At 41.6% G+C, this 26031-nt stretch overlaps 1 protein-coding gene across 1 annotated transcript in view; it reads left to right on the top strand.

Annotated features, from left to right (window-relative positions):
- The window catches only part of LOC128686152 (basic salivary proline-rich protein 2), a 41534-nt gene extending 17482 nt beyond the window's left edge, over positions 1-24052 (top strand). The window contains exons 4-5 of the mRNA XM_070083155.1: positions 7342-7602; positions 21304-24052. Of these exons, the coding sequence (XP_069939256.1) occupies positions 7342-7602; positions 21304-22467 (1425 nt within the window). The 3' untranslated portion in view covers positions 22468-24052. The remainder of the gene's footprint in view (positions 1-7341; positions 7603-21303) is intronic.
- The last annotated feature ends 1979 nt before the right edge of the window (positions 24053-26031 follow it).

Raw genomic sequence — 26031 nt, 5'->3', positions numbered from 1 at the left:
TAAGCCATGCGTGTTGTAAGAGGCAACTAAAATGCCGGGAGCAAGGGGCTAGTAACCCCTTCTCCTGTATATATTACTAAATGTAAAAGGAGAAACTTTCGTTTTTCCTTTTGAGCCACCCCACCTCAGTGGGATATGGCCGGTGTGTTGAAAGAAAGAAAGAATAATAATAATCACCGAGTCTCATTAAATGTCGTATATTACATTAATATACACATTTTCATTAATCCATCCATGATTTTTTTCAAAATTATATAATAAACATGATATACAGGTCTCCCTCAACTTTAGTCAGAAAAGAATTCCATTAAGTCAGGTGATGATTCAAGCTAAAGCAACAAGTCTCTATTCAATGTTAAAAAAAAAAATGGCAATAAAGGGGAAAGTTTTTTGGCAAGTCGTGGCCGGTTTTACAACTTTAAAAATTGTATGAGCGTCCATAATGTTCAAATTACTGGTCAAAGTGTCAGTGCAGATAATGAGGCATCTGCAAGATTTCCTAATGATCTTAAAAAAAAATTGATTTCAGAAAATGGCTACAAAGATGAACAAATTTTTCAAGTAGCTGAAGTGGATTTGTATTGGAAGAAGATGCTGTTACAAAATGTCTCGCTGCATTGTTCCACTGATTTTGCCGGTTTTGAATCCCATGTTGAAACTTTGAACACATTATGTAGTGTGGGATAAATCATCTCAGATTAGAAGAAAAACAACATGCAAACTATGTTGTTCAACTAGTTTTTCAAAATAAAAATTATTTTTTTCATTACTATATGTATGGTATATTGTTTATTTACAACTATAATAAAAATCTTTATTACTACTAATTTTTTGTTTTTATCTTTTGCAATTTCTTCATTTCCAAGTGTGTTCAAGAGTTTCATGTTCATTGATTTGTACTAAGCAAATGGCTAAATATTTTTGTGATCCAACCCATTTAATCATTTTGTTGGAACGCATTACATTGAAACCCATCATAATAAACCTGGATCAGTATGGTATTGCATGGTACGATATTTTTTTGACATGCATTAACCATACTTTGCAAGATACTGCTGTACTGATAAAGAAATGTGACTGGAACTTAAAACACCAGAAGGATGACAGTATAGTTAGTAAATTGCTGTGCTGTATAAGGTTTGTGAAAGCAAGTATATAGGATATTAACCCTTTGACTGTTTCAGTCATATATATACGTCTTATGAGCCAATGTGTTTGACGTATACTATATACTCAAAAATTCTAGCGGCTTCAAATCAAGCAGGAGAAAGCTGGTAGGCCCACGTGTGAGAGAATGGGTCTGTGTGGTCAGTGTGTACCATATAAAAAAAATCCTGCAGCACGCAGTGCATAATGAGAAAAAAAAACTCCGACTTTTTTTTTTTGTATTAAAATGCCGAATTTGTGGTCTATTTTCGTATAGTATTTATGGTTGTATTCTCGTTTTCTTGGTCTCATTTGATAGAATGGAAAACATATTATAGAAATAGAGGTAATTTTGATTGGTTTTACTATGAAAAGAAATGGAGCTCAAAGTAGGGAAAATGTTTGATTTTTTCCGATGTTCAAAAGTAAACAAATGATGTCATTTTCCAATAAATGTCCAAGTAGCCATTCTAATATGCAGTCATGAATGGGTTGACATTATTTATACAATTATTACAATATTGCAGTAGTCTGCATTACAGTAAATCTTCTATTTTTTTGTTTGTTTTGTTTGTTTGAGTAATATCAGAGGGGCCTGGAGACGTGACTGATGAACAAAGAAAATGTTATTTTAGAGCCAGGAATGTCTGCATTGTTCATTCTGAACCCTATTTTGAAATTGTCATATTTTTTAATTTTTGTGAAATTGACCAGATTGCAAATTTCTGACCACGTTATTGGGTAGTTGAAATATGTAAATGGGCAGTTTCTTCTACTCAATCGATAGAAAAAATGGAGTTCTAAAGAAATAGCTATGAGTTTGGTTGACTGGAACAATGGAATTAACCGAAAATAGGGCTCAAAGTGGGTGAAATTGCCAATTCATAAATATCGCCGAGGTTGCTAACTTCACAAGAGCGTTCTTTTGGTGCCATTACAATTGGGTAAAGATTCTCTGTCATTTCATAAGATTTTTTTTTTTTTTTTTAAATTTTGCGACACCAGGAGACACCTCAGGATTTGGGGTTGCAACAGTCAAAGGGTTAAGAAAGATATTTTTGACTTGGAAGAAAAGGATTAAAATATAATTTTCATGTTAGTACAGGAAGGCCCCACTTATATGGCAGGTTAGCTTCCAGGCTACCCCAGAAAGTGGACATTGCCGGAAAGCAGAACGCCATTTTTTCCACCTTATAAATTCATATAAATTCCAGATAACAAATTTACACTAACATAATATAAGTTTGCAATAGAACTAAACATTAAAAAACAATAAAAAGTAAAATACACAAAGAACACTCATTACTTACCTTAAAATATTTGTAGTCTTAATGTAGGGTGAGAGGTGAGTAGTATTTATTTGTAGGAAGTCAGGTGTGGGAGGTATGGTAGCCCACCAGGCCACCCCACCCACATGTAATATACTACGGCAAGTAAAGCACCCTAGAGTGATAAAATGCATATACAGTACACTCGTTATTTACCATAAAATATTTGTAATCTTAATGTAGGGTGGGAGGTGAGTAAATGAGATAAAATGAATAAACGAGAGAAAGAACGATTAAATGAGAGAGGACAGAGACGTGGAGTCTGTAAACAAGCAGACGAGTGCGTCTGGTTATGGTTGTTACATTTTCATTTCCACGTTTGTGGAGCTTATATTATAATTCAAATTGTCTGCACGTTGGGGTTAAAAATCCGAACGAAATCTTATCTTATCTTATCTGGTACGGTAGAATAAGTAAAGAGCAACACTCCCATTCTCACGTAACATGCCATTTTTAGAAGGAAAGACGCTCTGAGTGAAGACATACGAAAGGAATAATTTTCTACAGTCACCCCCAGTACTACTGTTGTGTATGCATTTTCTTTAGTGTTGAACTAGAGAAAACATTATTTTTCCAACACTGACAAGACAACTGGAAAAACATCTCATATTTGTTAATTTGTTCTACTGTGGAGTGTATTTATCATGATTTATATGTTATGTAGTGCGTTTACCGACACCTTGGACTTACGATGGGCTCCCTGACAAGTATTCATACCTAAATAATGTATATTAGAGCTGATTTCCTCAATTCTGTTTATTTCAATATACAGTACACTACTGTATAAGCATTTAAAAATATACCAGAAATGTTATAAATGGAGCCAAGGTGACATTAAAACAATATAAAAGATGGTTGACACAAACTCACTACCATTATAGTATGTTTCTCACTTAGCAATGAATTCGTTTAACAATGTGGTCTTAGGAATGGAACTCCATCGTTAAGTGAGGAGAGGCTGTACGACATTTAATGCGCCTCAGTGATTATTATTGTGTATTATTATTATCATTATTAATATGGCATTTTTAAGACTAATGACACACTCAGTGATTTTCATGTGTACCTGCATGCCAGCACAGTGTGTAAGTTTATTTAGGTACAGGTACACATAAGTATAATTATCAGACTACATATAAATTATGAAATAATTTTAAAACACTTGAATTTTTGGAAAGTTCCCAGACATTCAAATTCAAATTCAAAGTTTATTCTCTATAAGGATTACAATGCTGAGTTTACAGAATTTGGTTATTGTATTGTTTACATGTAATAAAATAATAATTACAGAGTGTACCACTAAAACACCTAGCATGGCTAGGCATTTCGGGCAGACTTAAATTAAATCTTAAGTTTAAAATATTACAAAATTATGAGGTAAGTTGGTATTATGGCTAAGTGACTAAATACTAGTTTGTGAGTTTAGCAATGTGAATGCTTTTGTTTTGGCACTATACATAGTTTCAGTATTGGAGTATCACAGGCCAACTTATAACTAGTTAAGATTCATTATTTTGAGATTGAGATTGATATTTCTGTTTATGGTCAAATGGGTGAGTGAGTGTAAGTGTTAACCACCAGGTGGTATTCGTGTAATTAGTTGACAGGGTGTATCAGGGAGATAAGATGTTTTCTGATGGTAGTTTTGAAGGTGATGAATGTGTCTGCAGTTTTAGAATTTTCAGGTAGGGTGTTCTAGATTTTAGGGCCTTTGACATACATTGAATTTTTGTGAAGGTTTAGTCGGACACGGGGAATGTCATAGAGATGTTTGTGTCTGGTATTGTGCCTGTGGGTTCTGTCGCAACTATCAAGAAAGCGTTTTAGGTCAAGGTTAATATTGGAATTTAAGGTCCTGTAGATGTAGATTGCACAGTAGTAAGTGTGGATGTACTGAACAGGGAGTAAGTTTAGATCTATGAAGAGGGGGGGGGGTGTTGCCAGGGATGGGATTTAGTGATTATTCTTACTGCGGCTTTTTGTTGGGTTATTATTGGCTTTAGGTGTGTTGCTGCAGTTGAACCCCAAGCACATATAGCATAGGTGAGGTATGGATATATAAGTGAATGGTATAGTGTGAGAAGGGCAGTTTGCGGCACGTAGTATCGTATCTTGGAGAGGATCCCAACCGTTTTGGATAATTTTGGTTATGTGTTGGATATGGGTGCTGAAGTTCATGTTGTTGTCGAGGTATAGGCCTAGGAATTTGCCCTCATTATGCCTGGCAATTAGAGTGTTGTCGATCTTAATGTTAATTTGCGCATCTCCTGCTCTGCTACCAAACATATTGTAGTAGGTTTTGTCAGTGTTAAGCGTAAGTTTATTGGCTGTCATCCAAGTCGATATTTTGATCAGCTCCTCATTAACAATGGTATTGAGGGTGGCAAGATTAGGGTGAGAGATGACATAAGTCATGTCGTCAGCAAAGAGAATGGGGTTCAGGTGTTGAGATACGTTTGGAAGATCATTGATGTATATGAGGAAGAGCAGGGGACCAAGGACACTTCCCTGCGGAACTCCAGTATCAAGTGGCTGTGTTGTTGATGCTGTGTCTTTAATGGTGACATACTGATACCTATTAGTAAGGTAAGATTTGAAATATGCAAGCGCATGGCCTCTTATACCATAATGGTCAAGTTTGTGGAGTAGGATGCCGTGGTCTACTGTGTCAAAAGCTTTTCTTAGGTCAATAAAAATTCCTAGTGGATATTCCTTATTTTCCAATGCTGTGTAAAGCAGATCTAGCATTTTTATGATTGCATCGTTAGTGCTTTTATTTTTCCTGAATCCAAATTGGCAGTGGTTGAGTATGTTTTGTGCCATTATAAATGAATATAGTCTCCTGTGCACGAGTTTCTCAAAGATTTTGGATAGCAATGGTAAGTTTGATATTGGCCTATAGTTGTTTAAATCTGTAGGGTCACCACCTTTATGTATTGGTGTAACCCTTGCCGTCTTGAGTAGTTTCGGGAAGGTGCTAGTTTCTAGTGACTTGTTAAAAAGTAATGAGATAGCATGCGAGAGGACATGGGCCGCTCTCTTGTACAATAATGGTGGGACATGAGACAGATTCCCTGAGTTATTTTTAAGTGACTTTATAATCTCGGTGACTTCCATGGGCTCAGTTGGAGCAAGATAGAAGGAATTAGGGAAATTCCCATCTAGGTAGTCCCCGGCATGGGCATTGGTGCCTGGGATTTTATTGGCGAGATTAGAACCTATGGTTGAGAAGAAGTCGTTTATCTTGTTAGCTGTGTCAGTGGGATGCAATGGTGTTTCATTAGGTTTAGTTAGGGCAATATTCTTGTTTTTTTTTCAGTTTTTGGGTCCCTAGAATCTGAGAGAGTGTTTTCCAGGTCTTTTTTATATCTCCTCTTGTGTCAGTGAATCTACTGGAGTAGTATAGTTGTTTGGCTTTCTTTATTACTTTGGTGAGGACTGATGAATAGTGTTTAAGTATATCTTTGTGTATTAAGCGCTGTCTATATTGCTTTTCATATTGGTGTTTCTTATCAATGGATTTCAGAATGGTGCTGGTTAGCCATGGGCAACCAAGCCGTTTGTTTGTGATCTGTTTCATTTTTATAGGACAATGTTTGTTGTATAGTCTAAGTAATTTGTTAAGAAAAATGTCTGTCCAGTCGTCAATACCATTGGCCTTGGAGAATTCTGTAGGCCAGTCAACAGTCTCTAGGTCAGCTGTGAACTTCCTTATTGAGGCCTCATCATGGAGTCTAAATGAAACTTTGTTGTATTCAAGTGGTGGTTTACTAATGTTTGTCAAGAGGAAGGTGGGGTAGTGGTCTGTAGTGCTATCTGTGATTATCCCTGATTTAAGGGGGGCTAGTATATTGGTCCATATGTGGTCTATTATGGTTGCACTCGTTTCAGTGAGCCTGGTTGGTTTAGTTATTGTTGGTGTGAGAAGTGTGTTGTTCATATTGTTGATGAAATCAGTTACAGGCTGATCATCTAGTAGGCCAAGGTTGATGTTGAAGTCTCCAGCTAAGAGAAGGTGGTGCTTATTCATTTGTCTGTTTGTTATTAGTGCCTTTAGTTTCTCACTGAAATTTGGGATGTTTGTGTGGGGTATCCGGTAAATGGCACCAATTGTTATAGGTTATAAGGTTTTTTACAGTAAAATTAGCAAAAATGTATTCTCCATATTCATCACTAAAGCAAGTGGTGCTAATACAAGATAATTGGTTAGAGTAATAGATTGCAATACCATCCCCAACTTGGTATGGTCTGCAGTTGTGGATTGCTGTGTATCCTGGTAGAGGGTAGATATCTATTGTGCCCTGCTTAAGCCAGGTCTCATAATGGAGAGATGCAGAGCTTATGGAGAATGTAAACAAACCAAGTAGCACACAGTGACCATATTAGAGTCAGGTGGGGGGAGCCGTATAGCAAGTTTTGAAATGTCTGTATTAGCAGAACACCGTAAGGTGACATGCCGTAAAGTGGGGCCCTACTGTACATAAAAAAAAAAAATTCAACATGCTGGCCATCTCCCACTGAGGCAGAGTGACCCAAAAAAGAAACACTTTCACCATCATTCACACATAATCACTGACTTTTCAGAGGTGCCCACATGTGACAGTTTAGATGTCACTCCAAACAGTCAATATCTCAAACCCCTCCTTTAAAGTGCAGGCATTGTACTTCCCACGTCCAGGACTCGAGTCTGGCTAACCAATTTCCCTGAATCCCTTCACAAACTATTACCCTGCTCACATTCCAACAGCTCATCAGGTCCCAAAAAAACATTCATCTCCATTCACTTCTATCTAACATGTTCATACTCCATATTCACTAAAAATTACAGTTATAACAAAATACAGAATAATTCTTTGTATATTTACAGCCCCCACAGATGCCTGGACAACAGGGTCAAGGAACTGAGGGGCCTCAAGGTGGCCCACCTGGACAAGGCCCTCCTGGCCCTCATCCCCCTCCTCCAGGAGCATATCCAGGACAACAGCCAACACCTTACAGGCCCCCAGGTCCCCCAGGAATGAGTGGGGGACCACCAGGACCTGGGGTTGCTGGATTTAGGATGCCTTATGGACAGTTACCTCACTCTCAAGGGCCTTATCCACAACCCTACCCACCTCAAGGACAACAGGTACATTTGTAATATAATAAGTAAAAAATAGTGCTTGCATGTTCATGCATATATACTCAAATTTCAGGGTATATTTTATAGATTACATGTAGATGATTTGTATAGTCTGCCTGAGCAGTCATGTTGTTAAGACTTGCAGGATTGTGATCCCTGGAGTGCAGGTAAAAAATATGCATCATAAAATATATTTGAAAAGTACCAGAGGAACTTATTTCTCTTTTGCATAATAAACTAAATTCGAAAGGGAACTGGAGACCCAATAGATAAGGCAAGCAAGCTCCATGAAAACCACTAAATACAATGCATGCATTAAAAGATAAATCTATAAGCACACTTGTAATGCCTCAAAACACTTGGAATGTACTTTGGCATGAAGAAAAGATACCTAGAAATATATACCTGGGAGATATTGGAAGGCCAGGTCCCAAATCAACACACTACCATAAAAAAAAAAAAAATACTGGAGGAAGTATACCAATGAAAGCCGAGGGGTACCTGAGGCAGAAGAGAATACTGCGTTGATATTTGTAGCTCAAGGCTTCATCCTGCTACCAGTAGACAATAGAAATAAATGTAGAAGTCTTAAAGAGGAAACAAGTGGTACCTCTGCTGGTTACAGCAACAGCCCCTCTTCAAGGGGGGCTCCTTGGCGTGGTGAAGAGGCTCTTGGTCTGAGGAATTAGACCTGTCAGTCTTCTTCCTCAGACCGAACCTAATTACCCCCCATTCTCCCCTCCCCTATCCCATCCTCCCCTTTTTCCATTCCTCCTCCTCCTCCTCCTCCCTACCCCTCCCTTTTGCCCTTCCTCTTTTTGGCCTTTGGGATTTCTCCCACAGGCGCGCTAGTTCCTAGGTAGGGGAAAGGACACCGGGGTCCATCCCATTCCGTTGAGGTTCTTGGCAGTGGCGTAGTTTGCCGTGGAATCTGGATCGCCTGGGGATGTCCCGATCCCTCTCCGGTATCCCAGAGTAGCTTTGGGTGTCTTTTGGGCGACGGGTGTATCTCTGGAAGCCACCTTTCGGATTCCGGGGGTGGTGGCTGAAGGAGGTATCCTTTGTGGCGGATATCCGGCCGCCCTCTCTTTTGTCCACTGAGGTAGCTCGGCAGATGTGAGGTTGCTATCCCAGATTGCTGGTTTACTGGCACGGGTTCCATGCTGCATCTGCGCTACTAGCGATGCTGAGGTCCTCTTGGGCGCGGAGGGAGATTTCCGGCCCTTTCATTCCTCCTGGGAACTATTCCTCCCCGCTCCCCCCTTTTTTTATTCATTTTTTATTTTTATTTTCTTTTCTTCTTTTTTTTTCTTAAAAACAAAAAGTAAAGGAGTAACCTAACCATGGAGAAGCCAATCCATGAACCCACTACCCCCGGGCCCCTTCTTGATACCGCACCCCATTCTGACCCTGCCTTGTGTTTAGACCACTCTTCGGATACTCCTGATGCCCCTGTACCTCTTGCTGGTGCTGTTTCCTCACCCGCTTCAGGTACCGGGGCTTCGACTGACTCCTTCGATTTGTCTGAACTCCGCTCTCCTTTGACTATGCTTCCGGCTTCTCTCTCTACGGTACAGCAATTTTCGAATCGCCCGCCCATTTCACGCCGGACCAACTCCGGTCCTACTCTAAACGCGAACGTCAATCTCCTGATGATGCTCCTTCGTTACCTTCCCATTCTACTCGGAAAAGACCGACATGTCAAGCACTCCCTCTCCACGCTCAGTTTCGGACCACACAATGGACTAAATTCTTTACTTTAAGACTTTAAGACCGACTTCTTCTTCTGCCTACCTTTCTGACCATAGTACAGTGGACCCCCGCATAGCGAACGCCTTGCATAGCGAACAATCCGCATAGCGAACGCTTTGTTCGCTAAAATTTTGCCCCGCATAGTGGACAAAAACCCGCTCAGCGACCTTCGTCCGAGACGCGTCCAATGTGCGCCCTCAGCCAGCCTCACATGTGCCGCCCGTCCCATTGTTTACCAGCCAGCCTCCGCGGTAACATTCAAGCATACACTCGGAATATTTCGTATTATTACAGTGTTTTCGGTGCTGTTTGTGGAAAATAAGTGACCATGGGCCCCAAGAAAGCTTCTAGTGCCAACCCTACACCTCAAAGGGTAAGAATACCCATTGAAATGAAGAAAGAGATCATTGATAAGTATGAAAGTGGAGTACGTATCACCGACCTGGTCAGGTTGTACAAGAAACCAAAATCAACCATCGCTTCTATTGTGGGCAAGAAAACGGCAATCAAGGAAGCTGTTGTTGCCAAAGGTTTAACTGTGTTTTCGAAACAAAGATCGCAAGTGATGGAAGATGTTGAGAGACTCTTATTGGTGTGGATAAATGAAAAACAGCTAGCAGGAGATAGCGTCTCTCAAGCGATCATATGTGAAAAGGCTAGGAAGTTGCATGACGATTTAATTAAAAAAATGCCTGCAACTAGTGATGATGTGAGTGAATTTAAGGCCAGCAAAGGTTGGTTTGAGAGATTTAAGAAGCGTAGTGGCATCCATAGTGTGATACGGCATGGTGAGGCTGCCAGTTCGGACCACAAAGCGGCTGAAAAATATGTGCATGAATTCAAGGAGTACATAGAAACTGAAGGACTGGAACCTGAACAAGTGTTTAATTGTGATGAAACAGGCCTGTTCTGGAAGAAAATGCCAAGCAGGACCTACATTACTCAGGAGGAAAAGGCACTCCCAGGACATAAGCCTATGAAAGACAGGCTTACTTTGTTGATGTGTGCCAATGCTAGTGGTGATTGCAAAGTTAAGCCTTTATTAGTGTATCACTCTGAAACTCCCAGAGCGTTCAGGCAAAAGAATGTCCTCAAGGATAATTTGTGTGTGCTGTGGAGGGCAAACAGTAAGGCATGGGTCACTAGGGAATTTTTCTATAACTGGTTACACCATGCATTTGCCCCCAATGTGAAAGATTACCTAACTGAAAAGAAATTAGACCTTAAGTGCCTCCTGGTGTTAGACAATGCCCCTGGTCATCCTACAGACGTGGCAGAGCGACTTTATGGGGACATGAGCTTCATTAAGGTGAAGTTTTTGCCTCCTAATACCACTCCTCTCTTGCAGCCCATGGACCAGCAGGTCATTTCCAACTTCAAGAAACTGGAAACAAAAGCTCTGTTTCAAAAGTGCTTTGAAGTGACCACAGACACTCGATTGACTCTAAAAGAGTTTTGGAAGGATCACTTTAATATCCTCAATTGTGTAAACCTTATAGGTAAGGCTTGGGAGGGAGTGACTAAGAGAACCTTGAACTCTGCTTGGAAGAAACTGTGGCCAGAATGTGTAGACAAAAGGGATTTTGAAGGGTTTGAGGCTAACCCTGAGAGGAGTAGTATACCAGTTGAGGAATCAATTGTGGAATTGGGGAAGTCCTTGGGGTTGGAGGTTAGTGGGGAGGATGTGGAAGAGTTGGTGGAGGAGGACAATGAAGAACTAACCACTGATGAGCTGATAGATCAACTTCAAGAGCAAGAGGCCAGACCTGGGGAAACTGGTTCAAAGGAGGGGAGAGAGAAATTGAAGGAATTGCCTACTTCAAAGATTAAGGAAATGTGTGCAAAATGGCTTGAAGTGCAAACCTTTTTTGATGAAAATCACCCTCACACAGCTATTGCAAGCCGTGCTGGTGACTGTTACAATGACACTGTTGTGAACCACTTTAGACAAATCATAAAGGAACGAGAGGTACAGGCCACTATGGACAGATATGTTGTGCGAAAGAAGTCCAGTGACTCTGAAGCTGGTCCTAGTGGCATTAAAAGAAGAAGGGAAGTAACCCCAGAAAAGGACTTGCTACCTCAAGTCCTAATGGAAGGGGATTCCCCTTCTAAACACTAACACTCTCTCTCCCCTCCTCTCATCCCATCAATCATCACCAGATCTTCAATAAAAGTAAGTGTCATGTAATTGTGCATGCCTTTTTCAGTTTGTGTGTACTAAAATTAACATTTTTTTGTGGTAAAAAAAATTTTTTTTCATACTTTTGGGTGTCTTGCACGGATTAATTTTATTTCCATTATTTCTTATGGGGAAAATTAATTCGCATAGTGAACATTTCGCATAACGACCAGCCCTCTTGCACGGATTAAGTTCGCTATGCGGGGGTCCACTGTATTGGCAAAGCGCTCCTGCGTCATGTTGGTAGAGATATTTCATTTCATGCTCTCAAGAGCGGTACGTGCATCGTCACTGTCCAGAATGCTACCCAAGCTCATGATCTTTCTCTCCTTTCGAATATCGATACTACTCCTATCACTATTGAAAAACATCTTTCTCTCAATTCTTGTAGTGGTACTGTCATTCTGCCCCATACCATAGTCCAACAGAATTTCCAGTCATGTGGCAAGGACATTCTTGAACAGCTGGAACTCCAGGATCTCCCAATCCTCAAAGTAGACACTTATGTCCTTCCTGCCCAGGGGCGGAGACGTTACCCTTGCAATGTGGCTCGTTTAACTTTTGACAGCCGAGAACTCCCGTCCTCTGTATATGTCGCGGGACATCGGTTACAAGTTCGAAAGGTGATACCTACACCGCAACAATGTAGAAATTGCTGGCGTTTTGGTCACCCAGCGAAATATTGCAGATCTATGGCCGAATGCCCAGTCTGTGGTGCCGACAACCATTCTAATACATCTTGCAGTCAACCTCCATCTTGCCTTAATTGTAATGAAGCTCACCCTTCGTACTCCCGCCGTTGCCAGGTCTACTTAAATGAACGTGAAATCCGTTGCCTCAAAGAGGCAGAAGGTCTCCCTTATGCTATGGCAGTTACTCATCTCCGCCTCCAAGGGAGACTACCCCGTGTTTCTTATTCTCGTGTTTCCAAACATCCCCCCACTTCTGGGGTCCCATCTTCTGCAGCCTCCTCTATTGTTACCCCTCCCATAGCCACTCCAGCATCTAACCCCTTTTGCTGTCCTTGGCTCTGATGTCCTGACTACAACTCAGTCTGTTCTCACATCTTCGCGTCCTTCCTCACAAGCCCCAGTATCGACAAGACCTCGTACGACACCTAATACCAATCGCCCCTCTACTTCTCAGAAGTCCAAAAAATCCACATTCCTCAAATCTTCTTTGCCCCTTCCTTCCCTTCTTCCACCTCCACACTTTACCTTTCCAGTCTCTGTACCTAGTTCTTCCCCTCTCTCTGGCTCTATTACAAGTGTGGAGATTCACCCTCCTCCTCGTACTATGCCTTCCACCCCCGTCCCCTCCCAAGTTTCTCCCTCTTCTGCCACCTCCCAGGTTTCTGCCTCTTCTGTCCCCCCCCCCCCATACTTCATCTCCAGTCCCTTACACTCTTCCCTTCCCCTCTACTTTGGTACAGTCCATTACTGTCCCAATCTTTACTCACCCTCCTCCTTCTATCTCCAATATGGTCTCCCATACATCTTTGAATTCAGAAACACTTGAAGCCATTTCAGAATATATTGCAGAGACTAAACCTTCAATGGACACTGATTCACTTCCTGTTCCTTCTCTTCCCTCTCCTCCATCTTCACAACCCCATTCTTCGCAACGCTCCGTTCCTTCGCTGCTTGAACATCTTCCAATGCCACCACACGTTGACTTTTCTAACCCCTCTAGTCCGTAGGTGCCTTTACCTACAGATTCCTGGTATTTTCTTCATCGCCAATCACAGCCTCAGGGCTAATCGGGGTGAGCTTCAGATGTTGCTTTCCAGGTTTTCCCCTGTTGGTGCTTGCTTACAAGACCCAAAATTACACTCGGCTGTTTTCCAACCTATCTCAGGCTATACGTAATTTATTGTATTCTTCGGATCCTTTCTCAGATGGGACCTTTAATGAAAGTGCCCTTCTTCTACGCAATGATATTCCGTACTGTCAACTATTTGTCCATACCTCGCTGCATTACACTGCAGCCCGTATCCACTTGAATAAGTGGTTTACAATATGTTCTTTATATCTCTCTCCTTCTCGAGCATTTTCTATCCCAGACTTTGCCTTTCTTGTTTCATCCTTACCACCACCACTTCTGTTACCTGGTGATTTTAATGCCCACCATTTCCTCGGGGGGGGAGGGGGGTCTCATTGTGACTCACGTGGCATCCAGTTGGAGGCTTTCCTTGCCTCTCACCCCCTCCATGTTTTAAATACGGGTACTCCCACCCATTTTGATCCTCGTACTCATACTCTCTCTTGCATTGATCTATCAGTCTGCTCTTCCTCCACTGCACTAGACTTCACCTGGTCTGTTCTACCGGACTTACATGACAGCGATCATTTTCCAATCATTCTTACTTCTCCTTCCTATTCACCACCTTTCCGTAGCCCTTGCTGGCAATTTGATCGGGCAAATTGGGATCTTTACTCACACCTCACTGCTTTTAGTGAGGTTCCTTCTTCATCCTCCATTGATGAGCTCCTACACCTCTTCTCAACGTCAGTTTATACCGCAGCTTCTCATTCTATACCCCAAACCTCAGGCAGGCATTCTCAGAAGTGCGTGCCTTGGTGGTCTCCTGCTTGTGCTCGTGCAGTACGTTTGAAACGCGCTGCATGGGGCAGGTACCGGTACAATAGAACCGCTGAGAGACTTCTTGATTTTAAGCAGAAGCGTGCGATCACTCGCCTTGTCATCCGTGAAGCTAAATGCACTTGTTGGCGAGACTATGTTTCTACCATCACCTCTGCTTCTTCTATGAGTGCAGTCTGGAAAAAAGTGAGGAAATTGAGTGGTAAATACTCTCCTGACCTGGCTCCTGTTCTACGGGTCGCTGGTGTTGATGTAGCAAACCCTCTCGACGTTGCCATTGAACTTGGCACACATCTGGTCCGTATTTCCCAAGGGCTCCATCTATGCCCCTCGTTTCTTTCCTCAAAATCTGCCAGAGAGTTAGTACCCTTGGACTTTTCTTCTCTCAGAGAAGAACAGTATAATGTGCCTTTTACACTTCAAGAACTAGAGGCAACGCTCTCAGCTTGCCGATCATCGGCAGCTGGGCCTGACGACATTCATATTCGTATGTTACAACATTTACATCGGTCAGCCCTTGTAGTCCTCTTACACCTCTTCAATCTTATTTGGGCACAAGGAGTTCTTCCCCAGCTGTGGAAATCTGCCATTGTTCTCCCTTTCCGCAAACCGGGTACTACAGGACATGATGCCTCCCACTATCGTCCCATCGCTCTTACTAGTGCAGTTTGCAAAGTGATGGAACGTCTCGTAAATCGACGTTTAATGTGGTATTTAGAGACACACAACAGTCTCTCCGCTAGTCAATATGGCTTTCGTAAGGGTCGTTCTACCATAGACCCCTTACTACGCTTGGATACATATGTTCGTAATGCCTTTGCGAATAATCACTCAGTTATTGCCATATTTTTTGACCTTGAGAAGGCATATGACACAACTTGGAGGTATAATATTTTGGCCCAGGTCCATTCCTTAGGCCTCCGAGGCAATCTACCATCCTTCCTTAAGAACTTTTTAACTGACAGACATTTCCGTGTTCGAGTCAATAATGTTCTTTCCCCGGACTTCGTCCAAGCTGAAGGTGTCCCTCAGGGATGTGTTCTAAGCACAACACTTTTTCTCCTTGCTATAAATGATTTGGCCTCTGTTCTTCCACCCAATATTTGGTCATCACTCTATGTTGATGACTTCGCTATTGCTTGTGCAGGCGCTGACTGTCATCTTATTGCAGTTTCTCTCCAGCATGCAGTCGACCGTGTTTCCACTTGGGCCACCATGCATGGGTTTAAATTTTCAAGTACCAAAACTCACCAAATTACTTTCACTAGACGCTCTGTTATCTCCGATCATCCTTTGTATCTCTATGGCTCCCATATCCCCGAACGTGATACAGTCAGGTTTCTAGGCCTTCTCTTTGACCGTCGGTTATCCTGGAAACCTCACATTACCTCTCTGAAGGCAACTTGTCACAGCCGGCTAAACCTTCTTAAAACCCTTGCTCATCTTTCCTGGGGAGCTGATCGTCGAACTCTGCTTCGCCTACATTCAGCCCTCGTTTTATCGAAACTCGATTATGGTGACCAGATTTATTCCGCGGCCTCTCCTGCTACTCTCTCTAGCCTTAGCTCTATCCATCACCAAGGATTACGTTTGTGCCTTGGTGCTTTTCGCTCTTCCCCTGTTGAGAGCCTCTATGCAGAAGCGAATGTTCCATCCTTGTCTGATCGCCGTGATGCCCATTGCCTTCGCTACTATGTACGCTCTCACGATCTCCACAATCCTTCCATTTATAGAATGGTCACCGATATTAGTAGACATTCTTTATTCGTTCTCCGCCCCTGTTTGCTCCGTCCCTTTTCTCTTCGCCTACATTCACTCTTGTATTCCCTTCAGTTACTACCTTTATATGTTCATGTAGCATCTCACTTTTCCCTACCCCCCTGGGAAGTTCCAGCTGTTCGGGTCTGTTCTTTCTCACTCCCTTGCTCGAAAGCTCAACTGCCTACGGTGGCTTCCCGCTCTCTTTTTCTTGATCACTTCCACTCCCATTCTCATGCCACCACTGTGTACACAGATGGCTCTAAGTCTTCAGACGGCGTCGGATTCGCAGCAGTGTTTCCGGACAGCGTCGTGCGGGGGCATTTACTATCTTCGGCTAGCATTTTTACTGCTGAACTGTATGCCATTCTTGCAGCACTTATTCGTATCGCATCTATGCCTGTGTCATCATTTGTGGTAGTCTCAGACTCCCTTAGTGCTCTACAGGCTATACGAAAATTTGATACATCTCACCCCCTAGTTCTCCGTATCCAACTTTGGCTACGCCGTATCTCTATGAAGCATAAAGATATTATTTTTTGTTGGGTCCCTGGTCATGTCGACGTACAAGGCAATGAACAGGCAGACACTGCTGCGAGGTCAGCAGTACATGACCTACCAATTTCCTATAGAGGTGTTCCATTTCTGGACTATTTTGCTACAATAGCTGCCCACCTTCTCGCCCGTTGGCAACAATGTTGGTCAACTCTGCTTGGTACCAAACTTCATTCTATTAAACCGAGCATAGGTTACTGGCCGTCTTCTTGTCATCAGTGCCGTGGTTGGGAGACCACTCTCTCCCGTCTTCGCATTGGCCACACTCGTCTTACTCACGGGTATCTCATGGAGAGGCACCCTGTACCTCTCTGTGAGCAGTGTCAAGTTCCAGTATCGATTAGCCACATTCTGTTAGACTACCCTCTCTATCAACGAGCACGCAGAATTTACCTCCAACGCCGTCTTCGTTCTACTCCTCTCTCTTTACCTTCCCTTCTTGCTGATGGACCCTCCTTTAATCCTGACTCTCTCATTGACTTCTTGACAACGACTGATTTACTCCACAAACTCTGATGATGATACCTTACGCACTCCCCTCAGCCCTTTCTAGCTCAGTCTCTTGCTGCCCTTTACCCTTTCACCATCCACTGCTCTGCTGTTATCCGTAACCTATTACTCATCCACCTCCCTTTTGCCACCTGATGCCCTCGCTTCCTTCCTGCCCTGCAGCGCTGTATAGCCCTTGTGGCTTAGCGCTTCTTTTTGATTATAATAATAATACAGCAACAGCCTAGTTGAGCAGTCAATCAACAAGGAAGCCTGTCTAAGGGTAGAAAAAGCTCTCAAAATTGGTTGACCAGTAAATCACAGGATATGCATGAGAGGGAAATTAAAAGTGAACAGAGAAAAGAGCTTCATCAGTCGAATAGAGGCGAGTATCATTCCTGGAGGCGTTAGCCTTGGTGGAAGATAAAGTGGACAAGGTGGAGAGGTGATTTGATGTAATCAGTCCATCACTCTAGCCTAAAGCAAGAAACAGTTCGCAAGAGGCTTATGTGAAGGAAGGTGAGGTGTAGCAGCTTGGAGATAAGATCACTAGTGAACTAGACTCACTAGTGGAAGTAGGTCATGCTACACATTTGTTAGCAAAAGAGTTGTTGATAACATCCCTTTCAGGTACTAAAATATCATTATGTTGCAGTGTCAGATAAGTATATAAATGGTATACAAAATTGACAAGTTGACAAGTAAAATGCATGCAACGCTATCAAGCTGTCAGTGGAAGGGGCTTGAGCACCCATCAGGTGTAAGCATGTTAGATCAGAGTGAATGGAGACAAGTAGTTTTTAAGAATTAATGTTCTCTTGCAGTGTGAGGAAGATAACAGGAAGGGATTCGGGAAGACTGATTAGCTGGATCTAAGTCCTGGAGGTGGGAAGTTCAGTGCCTGCATTATGAAAGAAGCATTATGTTGTTGCAGTTCAAAGTGTTATTTGAATTGTGATGTCAGTCGCTCAGCATGAGGGTCTGACCACCATCTATCATGGCTGAGGGACTGATTACTTCAGAATTATGTATCCTATTGCTTCAGTATGATATTCACCTGTATTTGACTGAAGCTTGCTTTGCAGGTGAAATGTTTCAGCAATAATCATACTCAAGTACTGCACATACATCTTATTCATCAAGAGTAGAGAAGATGAAAAATATTTTTCTCTGAAGATTAGTGGAAGATTGAAGTTAATCCTTGTGGTGAATATTAGTTTCCTAAACTGATGACTTCAGCATTGGAAAAGAGGAAACAAGATGCTCTAAAGAGTAAAATAAACACAAAATTCCAAGTACAGTGGACCCCCGGTTAACGATTTTAATCCGTGCAAGAGGGCTCATCGTTATGCGAAATAATCGTTATGCGAATGAATTTTCCCCATAAGAAATAATGGAAATAAAATTAATCCGTGCAAGACGCCCAAAAGTATGAAAAAAAATTTTTTTTACCACATGAAATGTTAATTTTAATACACACAAACTGAAAAAGGCATGCACAATTAAATGACACTTACTTTTATTGAAGATCTGGTGATGATTGATGGGATGGGAGGAGGGGAGAGAGTGTGTTAGTGTTTAGAAGGGGAATCCCCTTCCATTAGGACTTGAGGTAGTAAGTCCTTTTCTGGGGTTACTTCCCTTCTTCTTTTAATGCCACTAGGGCCAGCTTCAGAGTCACTGGACTTCTTTCGCACAAGATATCTGTCCATAGTGGCCTGTACCTCTCGTTCCTTTATGACTTGCCTAAAGTGTTTCACAACATTGTCAGTGTAATAATCACCAGCACGGCTTGCAATAGCTGTGTGAGGGTGATTTTCATCCATGAAGGTTTGCACTTCAAGCCACTTTGCACAGATTTCCTTAATCTTTGAAGTAGGCAACTTCTTCAATTTCTCTCTCCCCTCCTCCGAAGCAATTTCCTCAGGTGTGGCCTCTTGCTGTTGAAGTTGATCTAGCAGCTCATCAGTGGTTAGTTCTTCATTGTCCTCCTCCACCAACTCTTCCACATCCTCCCCACTAACCTCCAACCCCAAGGACTTTCCCAATGCCACAATGGATTCCTCAACTGGCACAGGATTCTCAGGGTTAGCCTCAAACCCTTCAAAATCCCTTTTGTCTACACATTCTGGCCACAGTTTCTTCCAAGCAGAGTTCAAGGTCCTCTTTGTCACTTCCTCCCAAGCCTTACCTATAAGGTTTACACAATTGAGGATATTAAAGTGATCTCTCCAAAACTCTCTTAGAGTCAGTTGAGTTTCTGAGGTCATTACAAAGCACCTTTCAAACAGAGCTTTTGTGTACAGTTTCTTGAAGTTGGAAATAACCTGCTGGTCCATGGGCTGCAGGAGAGGAGTGGTATTAGGAGGCAAAAACTTCACCTTAATGAAGCTCATGTCCCCATAAAGTCGCTCTGCCACGTCTGTAGGATGACCAGGGGCATTGTCTAACACCAGGAGGCACTTAAGTTCTAATTTCTTTTCAGTTAGGTAATTTTTCACATTGGGGGCAAATGCATGGTGTAACCAGTTATAGAAAAATTCCCTAGTGACCCATGCCTTACTGTTTGCCCTCCACAGCACACACAAATTATCCTTGAGGACATTCTTTTGCCTGAACGCTCTGGGAGTTTCAGAGTGATACACTAATAAAGGCTTCACTTTGCAATCACCAGTAGCATTGGCACACATCAACAAAGTAAGCCTGTCTTTCATAGGCTTATGTCCTGGGAGTGCCTTTTCCTCCTGAGTAATGTAGGTCCTGCTTGGCATTTTCTTCCAGAACAGGCCTGTTTCATCACAATTAAACACTTGTTCAGGTTTCAGTCCTTCAGTTTCTATGTACTCCTTGAATTCCTGCACATATTTTTCAGCCGCTTTGTGGTCCGAACTGGCAGCCTCACCATGCCTTATCACACTATGGATGCCACTACGCTTCTTAAATCTCTCAAACCAACCTTTGCTGGCCTTAAATTCACTCACATCATCACTAGTTGCAGGCATTTTTTTAATTAAATCCTCATGCAACTTCCTAGCCTTTTCACATATGATCGCTTGAGAGACGCTATCTCCTGCTATCTGTTTTTCATTTATCCACACCAATAAGAGTCTCTCAACATCTTCCATCAATTGCGATCTTTGTTTCGAAAACACAGTTGAACCTTTGGCAAGAACAGCTTCCTTGATTGTCTTTCTGGTGCCCACAATAGTAGCGATGGTTGATTGGGGTTTCTTGTACAGCTTGACTAGGTCGGCTATACGCACTCCACTTTCATACTTATCAATTATCTCTTTCTTCATCTCTATAGTAATTCTTACCCTTTGAGGTGTAGGGTTGGCACTAGAAGCTTTCTTGGGGCCCATGGTCACTTATTTTCCAGAAACAGCACCGAAAATACTGTAATAATACGAAATATTCCGAGTGTATGCTTGGATGTTACCGCGGAGGCTGGCTGGTAAACAATGGGACGGAGCGGCACATGTGAGGCTGGCTGAGGGCACATTGGACGCGTCTCGGACGAAAATCGGTATGCGGGTTTTTAATCGGTATGCGCGGCAAAAATTTTGCGATAAAAGTAATCGTTATGCGGAAAAATCGCTATGCGATGCCATCGTTATGCGGGGGTCCACTGTATAGTACACCTACCATCCGACTTACGACCTGCTCGACTTACGACCACTCGACTTACGACCGTGTTTTTTATGCCAAATTTCTGGGAAATAAACAACTATTTGTGTTGTACACAGTGTTTATCCTAAACCTTACAGTATAAAATACAGTACTAACAACATAAAAAGTAAAGTAAAACATGAAATACCAAAATAAAACAATAAAATAAAGTCATTACAAAAATGTTTTGTTGATATTCAGTAGTAAAGTTCGACTTACGACCATTTCGACTTACGACTGGTTTCTCGGAACCGAACTCGGTCGTAAGCCGGATGGTAGGTGTACTTAGGAAATGAAGATAGCAATAAATGCAGGTACTTTAGTAGCTGAGGAGACAGTGATCTTAAGCCCAAAAGCATTAAATTTTGGCGGCAATTTGAGATTCTTGACACACTAGTATGAACAGTGACTTGACATGGAGGAACAGAGAAACATGTAGTATGTATTGTTACTGTAATGGTATGGAGAAGGTGTGGGATTCATAAATGACGATCAGTGTTATGCAGTAGACAAGAATGTACAAAGTAATTGAGACAGCATGCTATATATGTACTCTCATTCTAAATCAAAATACTGCCTCTGCAGTATCCCAAGAAATATGATGTAGTGAGCCAACTTCTTGTGGACATTAATTTTTGTGCAAGATATTTACATCTTAGGTGTGATATTTTACTATGTTAATATAATTTCTTTGTTTACAGTATGGTCAAGGAGGATATCCACCAGCATCATCTGGACCCCAAGGCTATCCTGGTAGTTCTTCCACACCACCTGCACCAGGTGCTAAAGGATATGGAACACCACCTCCCCCGTCTTCCACCCCAGGTTACCCACAGTGCCCTCAAGGACCACCAAGTTCCCAGGCTCAGGGTCCCCCACCACCAAACAATCCTGACTTCAGCCAGTCATCACAGCAGTTCTCTGGCACTCCCCCTACCTTCACATCTGCCCCAGCTTCCACTGCTGTCCCAACCTCAACACCATCAACATATTCTGTTCAGTCATCCCAATATCCAGGAAGTGGACCTACATCACAACCTTTCCAGATGCCCCCATCCTCAGCTACCCCTACATCAACTTCCTCAACTGTGTCTGGGCCTCCCCAGTCTACCTCCACTCCTCCTACATCATCAACACCAGGTGGGCCTCCTCCAGTAACTTCAACTGCACCCACTGGACCTTCATCAATGTATGGTAGTGGACAGCCTCAGCAATCAGCTCAGCAACAGTCACAACCACCACCTCAGTCACAACCATCACCACAGACTGCACAATCTCAACATCCTCCTACACAACCACAACCCCCACAGCAAACTACCTCACCAAATCCCCCACCTACATCTGTTCCATCTTCAACACCAACCCCACCTACATCTCAGAGTTATGCAGGTACACCACCACCTGTCTCTCAGACTGGACCACCCACTCAGGCACCCCCACCTCCACAGCAGGCCCCTGGTCCTTATCCACCCCCTTCTCAGCAATATCCAGGGAGTGGAGGCCAAGGATATCACCAAGCCTATCCTCCTAGCCAATATCCTCCCAGTTCACAAGGCTACCCACCTCCAGGTCAGTATCCTGGTGGCCAGCCGTACCCACAGCCATATGGCTCTTACCCACCACCACCTGGTAGCCATCCTGGTTATGGTGCTCCTATGCCTAATGCTCAACCTGGATACCAACATCCTTCAGGGCCTGGGTATGGACAAGGTTATCCACCTCCTCCTGGGGGCCAGTATGGACAATACAGACCTTCACCTGGCCAAGGTCCTCCACAGGGGCAGTTTCCTGGGTATGATCAGAGCCGTTACCCAGGTTATCAACCACCTCCACCACCTTCAGGCCCTCCTTCTGCTCCACACTAATATTTATATCTGTCTTGTAGGTATTTTGCAGTTTACTAATTTAGTTCAATTATGTGTAATTTTTGAAGTTTTAGTTTTTGCATTAATGGGAAAAACTTGGTACAAATACACATACTGACAGGAATGCATCTTCTCAAATCATGTGCACCTGGCTAAAGTAATATTTTCTTCACATTTGGATCTGTCCATGACCTAAGTAATCCCTTTTGTAATTTCGAAATACTAAAAACTAGTATATGATCATCAGCATATACTGTAATTTATTTTATTTTTGAGTAAAACTCCATGTAGTAACAGTTTATACTAATACTTGATATTTAGGTGTTACAGTATTGAGAAGTTAATGGAAAAAAATTGCTTGCTAAAACTGGAGCTATGTAGTAATGCATTATCTTTGCTACTAAATATTCTGTAGATAATACAGTATTAAACTTCTGCCTTTACCAGTTGGTAGAGCATTTGTGTTATAGAATGTTTTTGTATTATACAATCTTTTATAATTGGCAAAATTAGTTAGATTTAACATGTTTGTGTTTGCTGTTTGGTAAAGCTGGCATAAAATAGCTGTATATCATATTACATTGTTAAATTACAAGAAAAATACATATTCTAGAGAACATGGCTTTACAAAGCATATTAATACTTTAAATTTATTTACAATTAATATAAGTATATTTTGAAGGGTACAGCCAAGTCACCTTCTTCCCTTCACCTCTAGGAAACAAAAATCCAGTTTTGCATTTTTATTCTCTTGAAGACGAAGTACAAATTTGTTAAAAAAAAACTTAGGCTTTCCACAGTTGACTTTGCTTTATTTACACAGCTTTGCATTAATCTAGGGAATTAAAAGTAGCCAGATAGAATGGTGGTCATTTGCCTACACACAGTACGATATTTGATTAGTTAAAAGTATGCATTCACATTTCTGTTCATAGTTTAAACTTAATTAACACAATATAATCAGCCTTAGTTTGTGTTTAGGAGCAAATTGCATCTTTTTTTTTTTTTTTGCAAATAATACACACTTTCTTGTGCAGCAAAAAAAAAAAAAAAAGGCTAATATATAAATACTGTAATCCTCAGAAATTCTGGTTATCCACATACACCATACCTTCTAAAACTGATCTTTTAATGATTGCTCTCTAAACTAGCCTTTTATCTGGAATCATTGGAAAGTTAAACATACACTGTACTTCAATAAATAACAAATATTTATTATAAATAAATTATCATATTCATGGAAAAGTGCTAAGCCTGTGGGGAATCAGTGCCTGGGAAATGGACAGGGGGGGAGGGGGGGGGGTAATAGGTGTGATCCTTGAATGAAGAACCCTTCACTGGCATCAATGTGTACATCCCTTTGAAGGATTGGATGAAATAGCATACTGTAATTTTATCTTTACAGTCTATAAAGAGGTGGAATGCTGCACAGCTTTCAATCGTTGCTAAAGAACGAGATCTTGTTAACGCTGTACATACTGTACTATATTCACATTTTTAAATACTGTATTCACTACTTGTATTATGTTTTTACAATGTTCATGTCAGATTGAGAATGATTAAAAATTCTATGTTGTAATATCTATTAATGGTGGTTATTCTTAGTAGTAACCTAATTCATAAATTCCATCCTAATGTATACACAATTTTGGTAAACACATTTTGGTATCATATAATATGAAAATATAATTTTGTCAATACAGTATGTGTAATAAACTTGTCAGTATATTTTAGGATTAGACTTGTGTGTTATCTTTTAACTGCCTACATATTTAGCAGTAGGATTGCTGGTGTCTTTTTCTGTCTCATTAACATGCTAGATAACAGGGATATATTGCTACTCCTACTTACACTTTGGTCACACTTCACAGACACGCACATGCATATACAGTGGACCCCCGGTTAACGATATTTTTTCATTCCAGAAGTATGTTCAGGTGCCAGTACTGACCGAATTTATTCCCATAAGGAATATTGTGAAGTAGATTAGTCCATTTCAGACCCCCAAACATACACGTACACACGCACTTACATAAATACACTTACATAATTGGTCGCATTGGGAGATGATCGTTAAGCTGGGGTCCACTGTATATATACATACATCTAGGTTTTTCTCCTTTTTCTAAATAGCTTTTGTTCTTCTTTATTTCTTCTATTGTCCATGGGGAAGTGGAAAAGAATCTTTCCTCCGTAAGCCATGCATGTCATATGAGGCGACTAAAATGCCTGGAGCAATGGGCTAGTAACCCCTTCTCCTGTAGACATTTACTAAAAAAGAGAAGAAAAACTTTATAAAACTGGGATGCTTGAATGTGCGTGGATGTAGTGCGGATGACAAGAAACAGATGATTGCTGATGTTATGAATGAAAAGAAGTTGGATGTCCTGGCCCTAAGCGAAACAAAGCTGAAGGGGGTAGGGGAGTTTCGGTGGGGGGAAATAAATGGGATTAAATCTGGAGTATCTGAGAGAGTTAGAGCTAAGGAAGGGGTAGCAGTAATGTTGAAGGATCAGTTATGGAAGGAGAAAAGAGAATATGAATGTGTAAATTCAAGGATTATGTGGATTAAAGTAAAGGTTGGATGCGAAAAGTGGGTCATAATAAGCTTGTATGCACCTGGAGAAGAGAGGAATGTAGAGGAGAGAGAGAGAGATTTTGGGAGATGTTAAGTGAATGTATAGGAACCTTTGAACCAAGTGAGAGAGTAATTGTGGTAGGGGACCTGAATGCTAAAGTAGGAGAAACTTTTAGAGGGTGTGGTAGGTAAGTTTGGGGTGCCAGGTGTAAATGATAATGGGAGCCCTTTGATTGAACTTTGTATAGAAAGTTATAGGTAATACATATTTATCCACTTTTTCTTAAAATAAGTATACAAGATATGATGTAGGGCAAAATGACAGTAGTTTGTTGGATTATGTATTGGTAGATAAAAGACTGTTGAGTAGACTTCAGGATGTACATGTTTATAGAGGGGCCACAGATAGATTACTTTTTAGTTGTAGCTACACTGAGAGTAAAAGGTAGATGGGATACAAGGAGAATAGAAGCATCAGGGAAGAGAGAGGTGAAGGTTTATAGACTAAAAGAGGAGGCAGTTAGGGTAAGATATAAACAGCTATTGGAGGATAGATCGGCTAATGAGAGCATAGGCAATGGGGTCGAAGAGGTATGGGGCAGGTTTAAAAATGTAGTGTTAGAGTGTTCAGCAGAAGTTTGTGGTTACAGGAAAGTGGGTGTGGGAGGGAAGAGGAGCGTTTGGTGGAATGATGATGTAAAGAGAGTAGTAAGGGAGAAAAAGTTAGCATATGAGAAGTTTTTACAAAGTAGAAGTGATGCAAGGAGGGAAGAGTATATAGAGAAAAAGAGAGAGGTTAAGAGAGTGGTGAAGCATTATTATCAACAAATTTTGTTGAAAATAAAAAGTTTTGGAGTGAGATTAACAAGTTAAGAAAGCCTAGAGAACAAATGGATATGTCAGTTAAAAATAGGAGAGGCATTATTAAATGGAGAGTTAGAGGTATTGGGAAGATGGAGGGAATATTTTGAGGAATTGTTAAATGT

The sequence above is a fragment of the Cherax quadricarinatus genome, chromosome 9 (assembly GCF_038502225.1).
Source record: "Cherax quadricarinatus isolate ZL_2023a chromosome 9, ASM3850222v1, whole genome shotgun sequence".
In the NCBI taxonomy this organism is placed as follows: Eukaryota; Metazoa; Arthropoda; class Malacostraca; order Decapoda; family Parastacidae; genus Cherax; species Cherax quadricarinatus.
The sequence above is the reverse complement of the archived record's forward strand: the minus strand, read 5'-3'. Positions and strand labels throughout refer to the sequence as shown.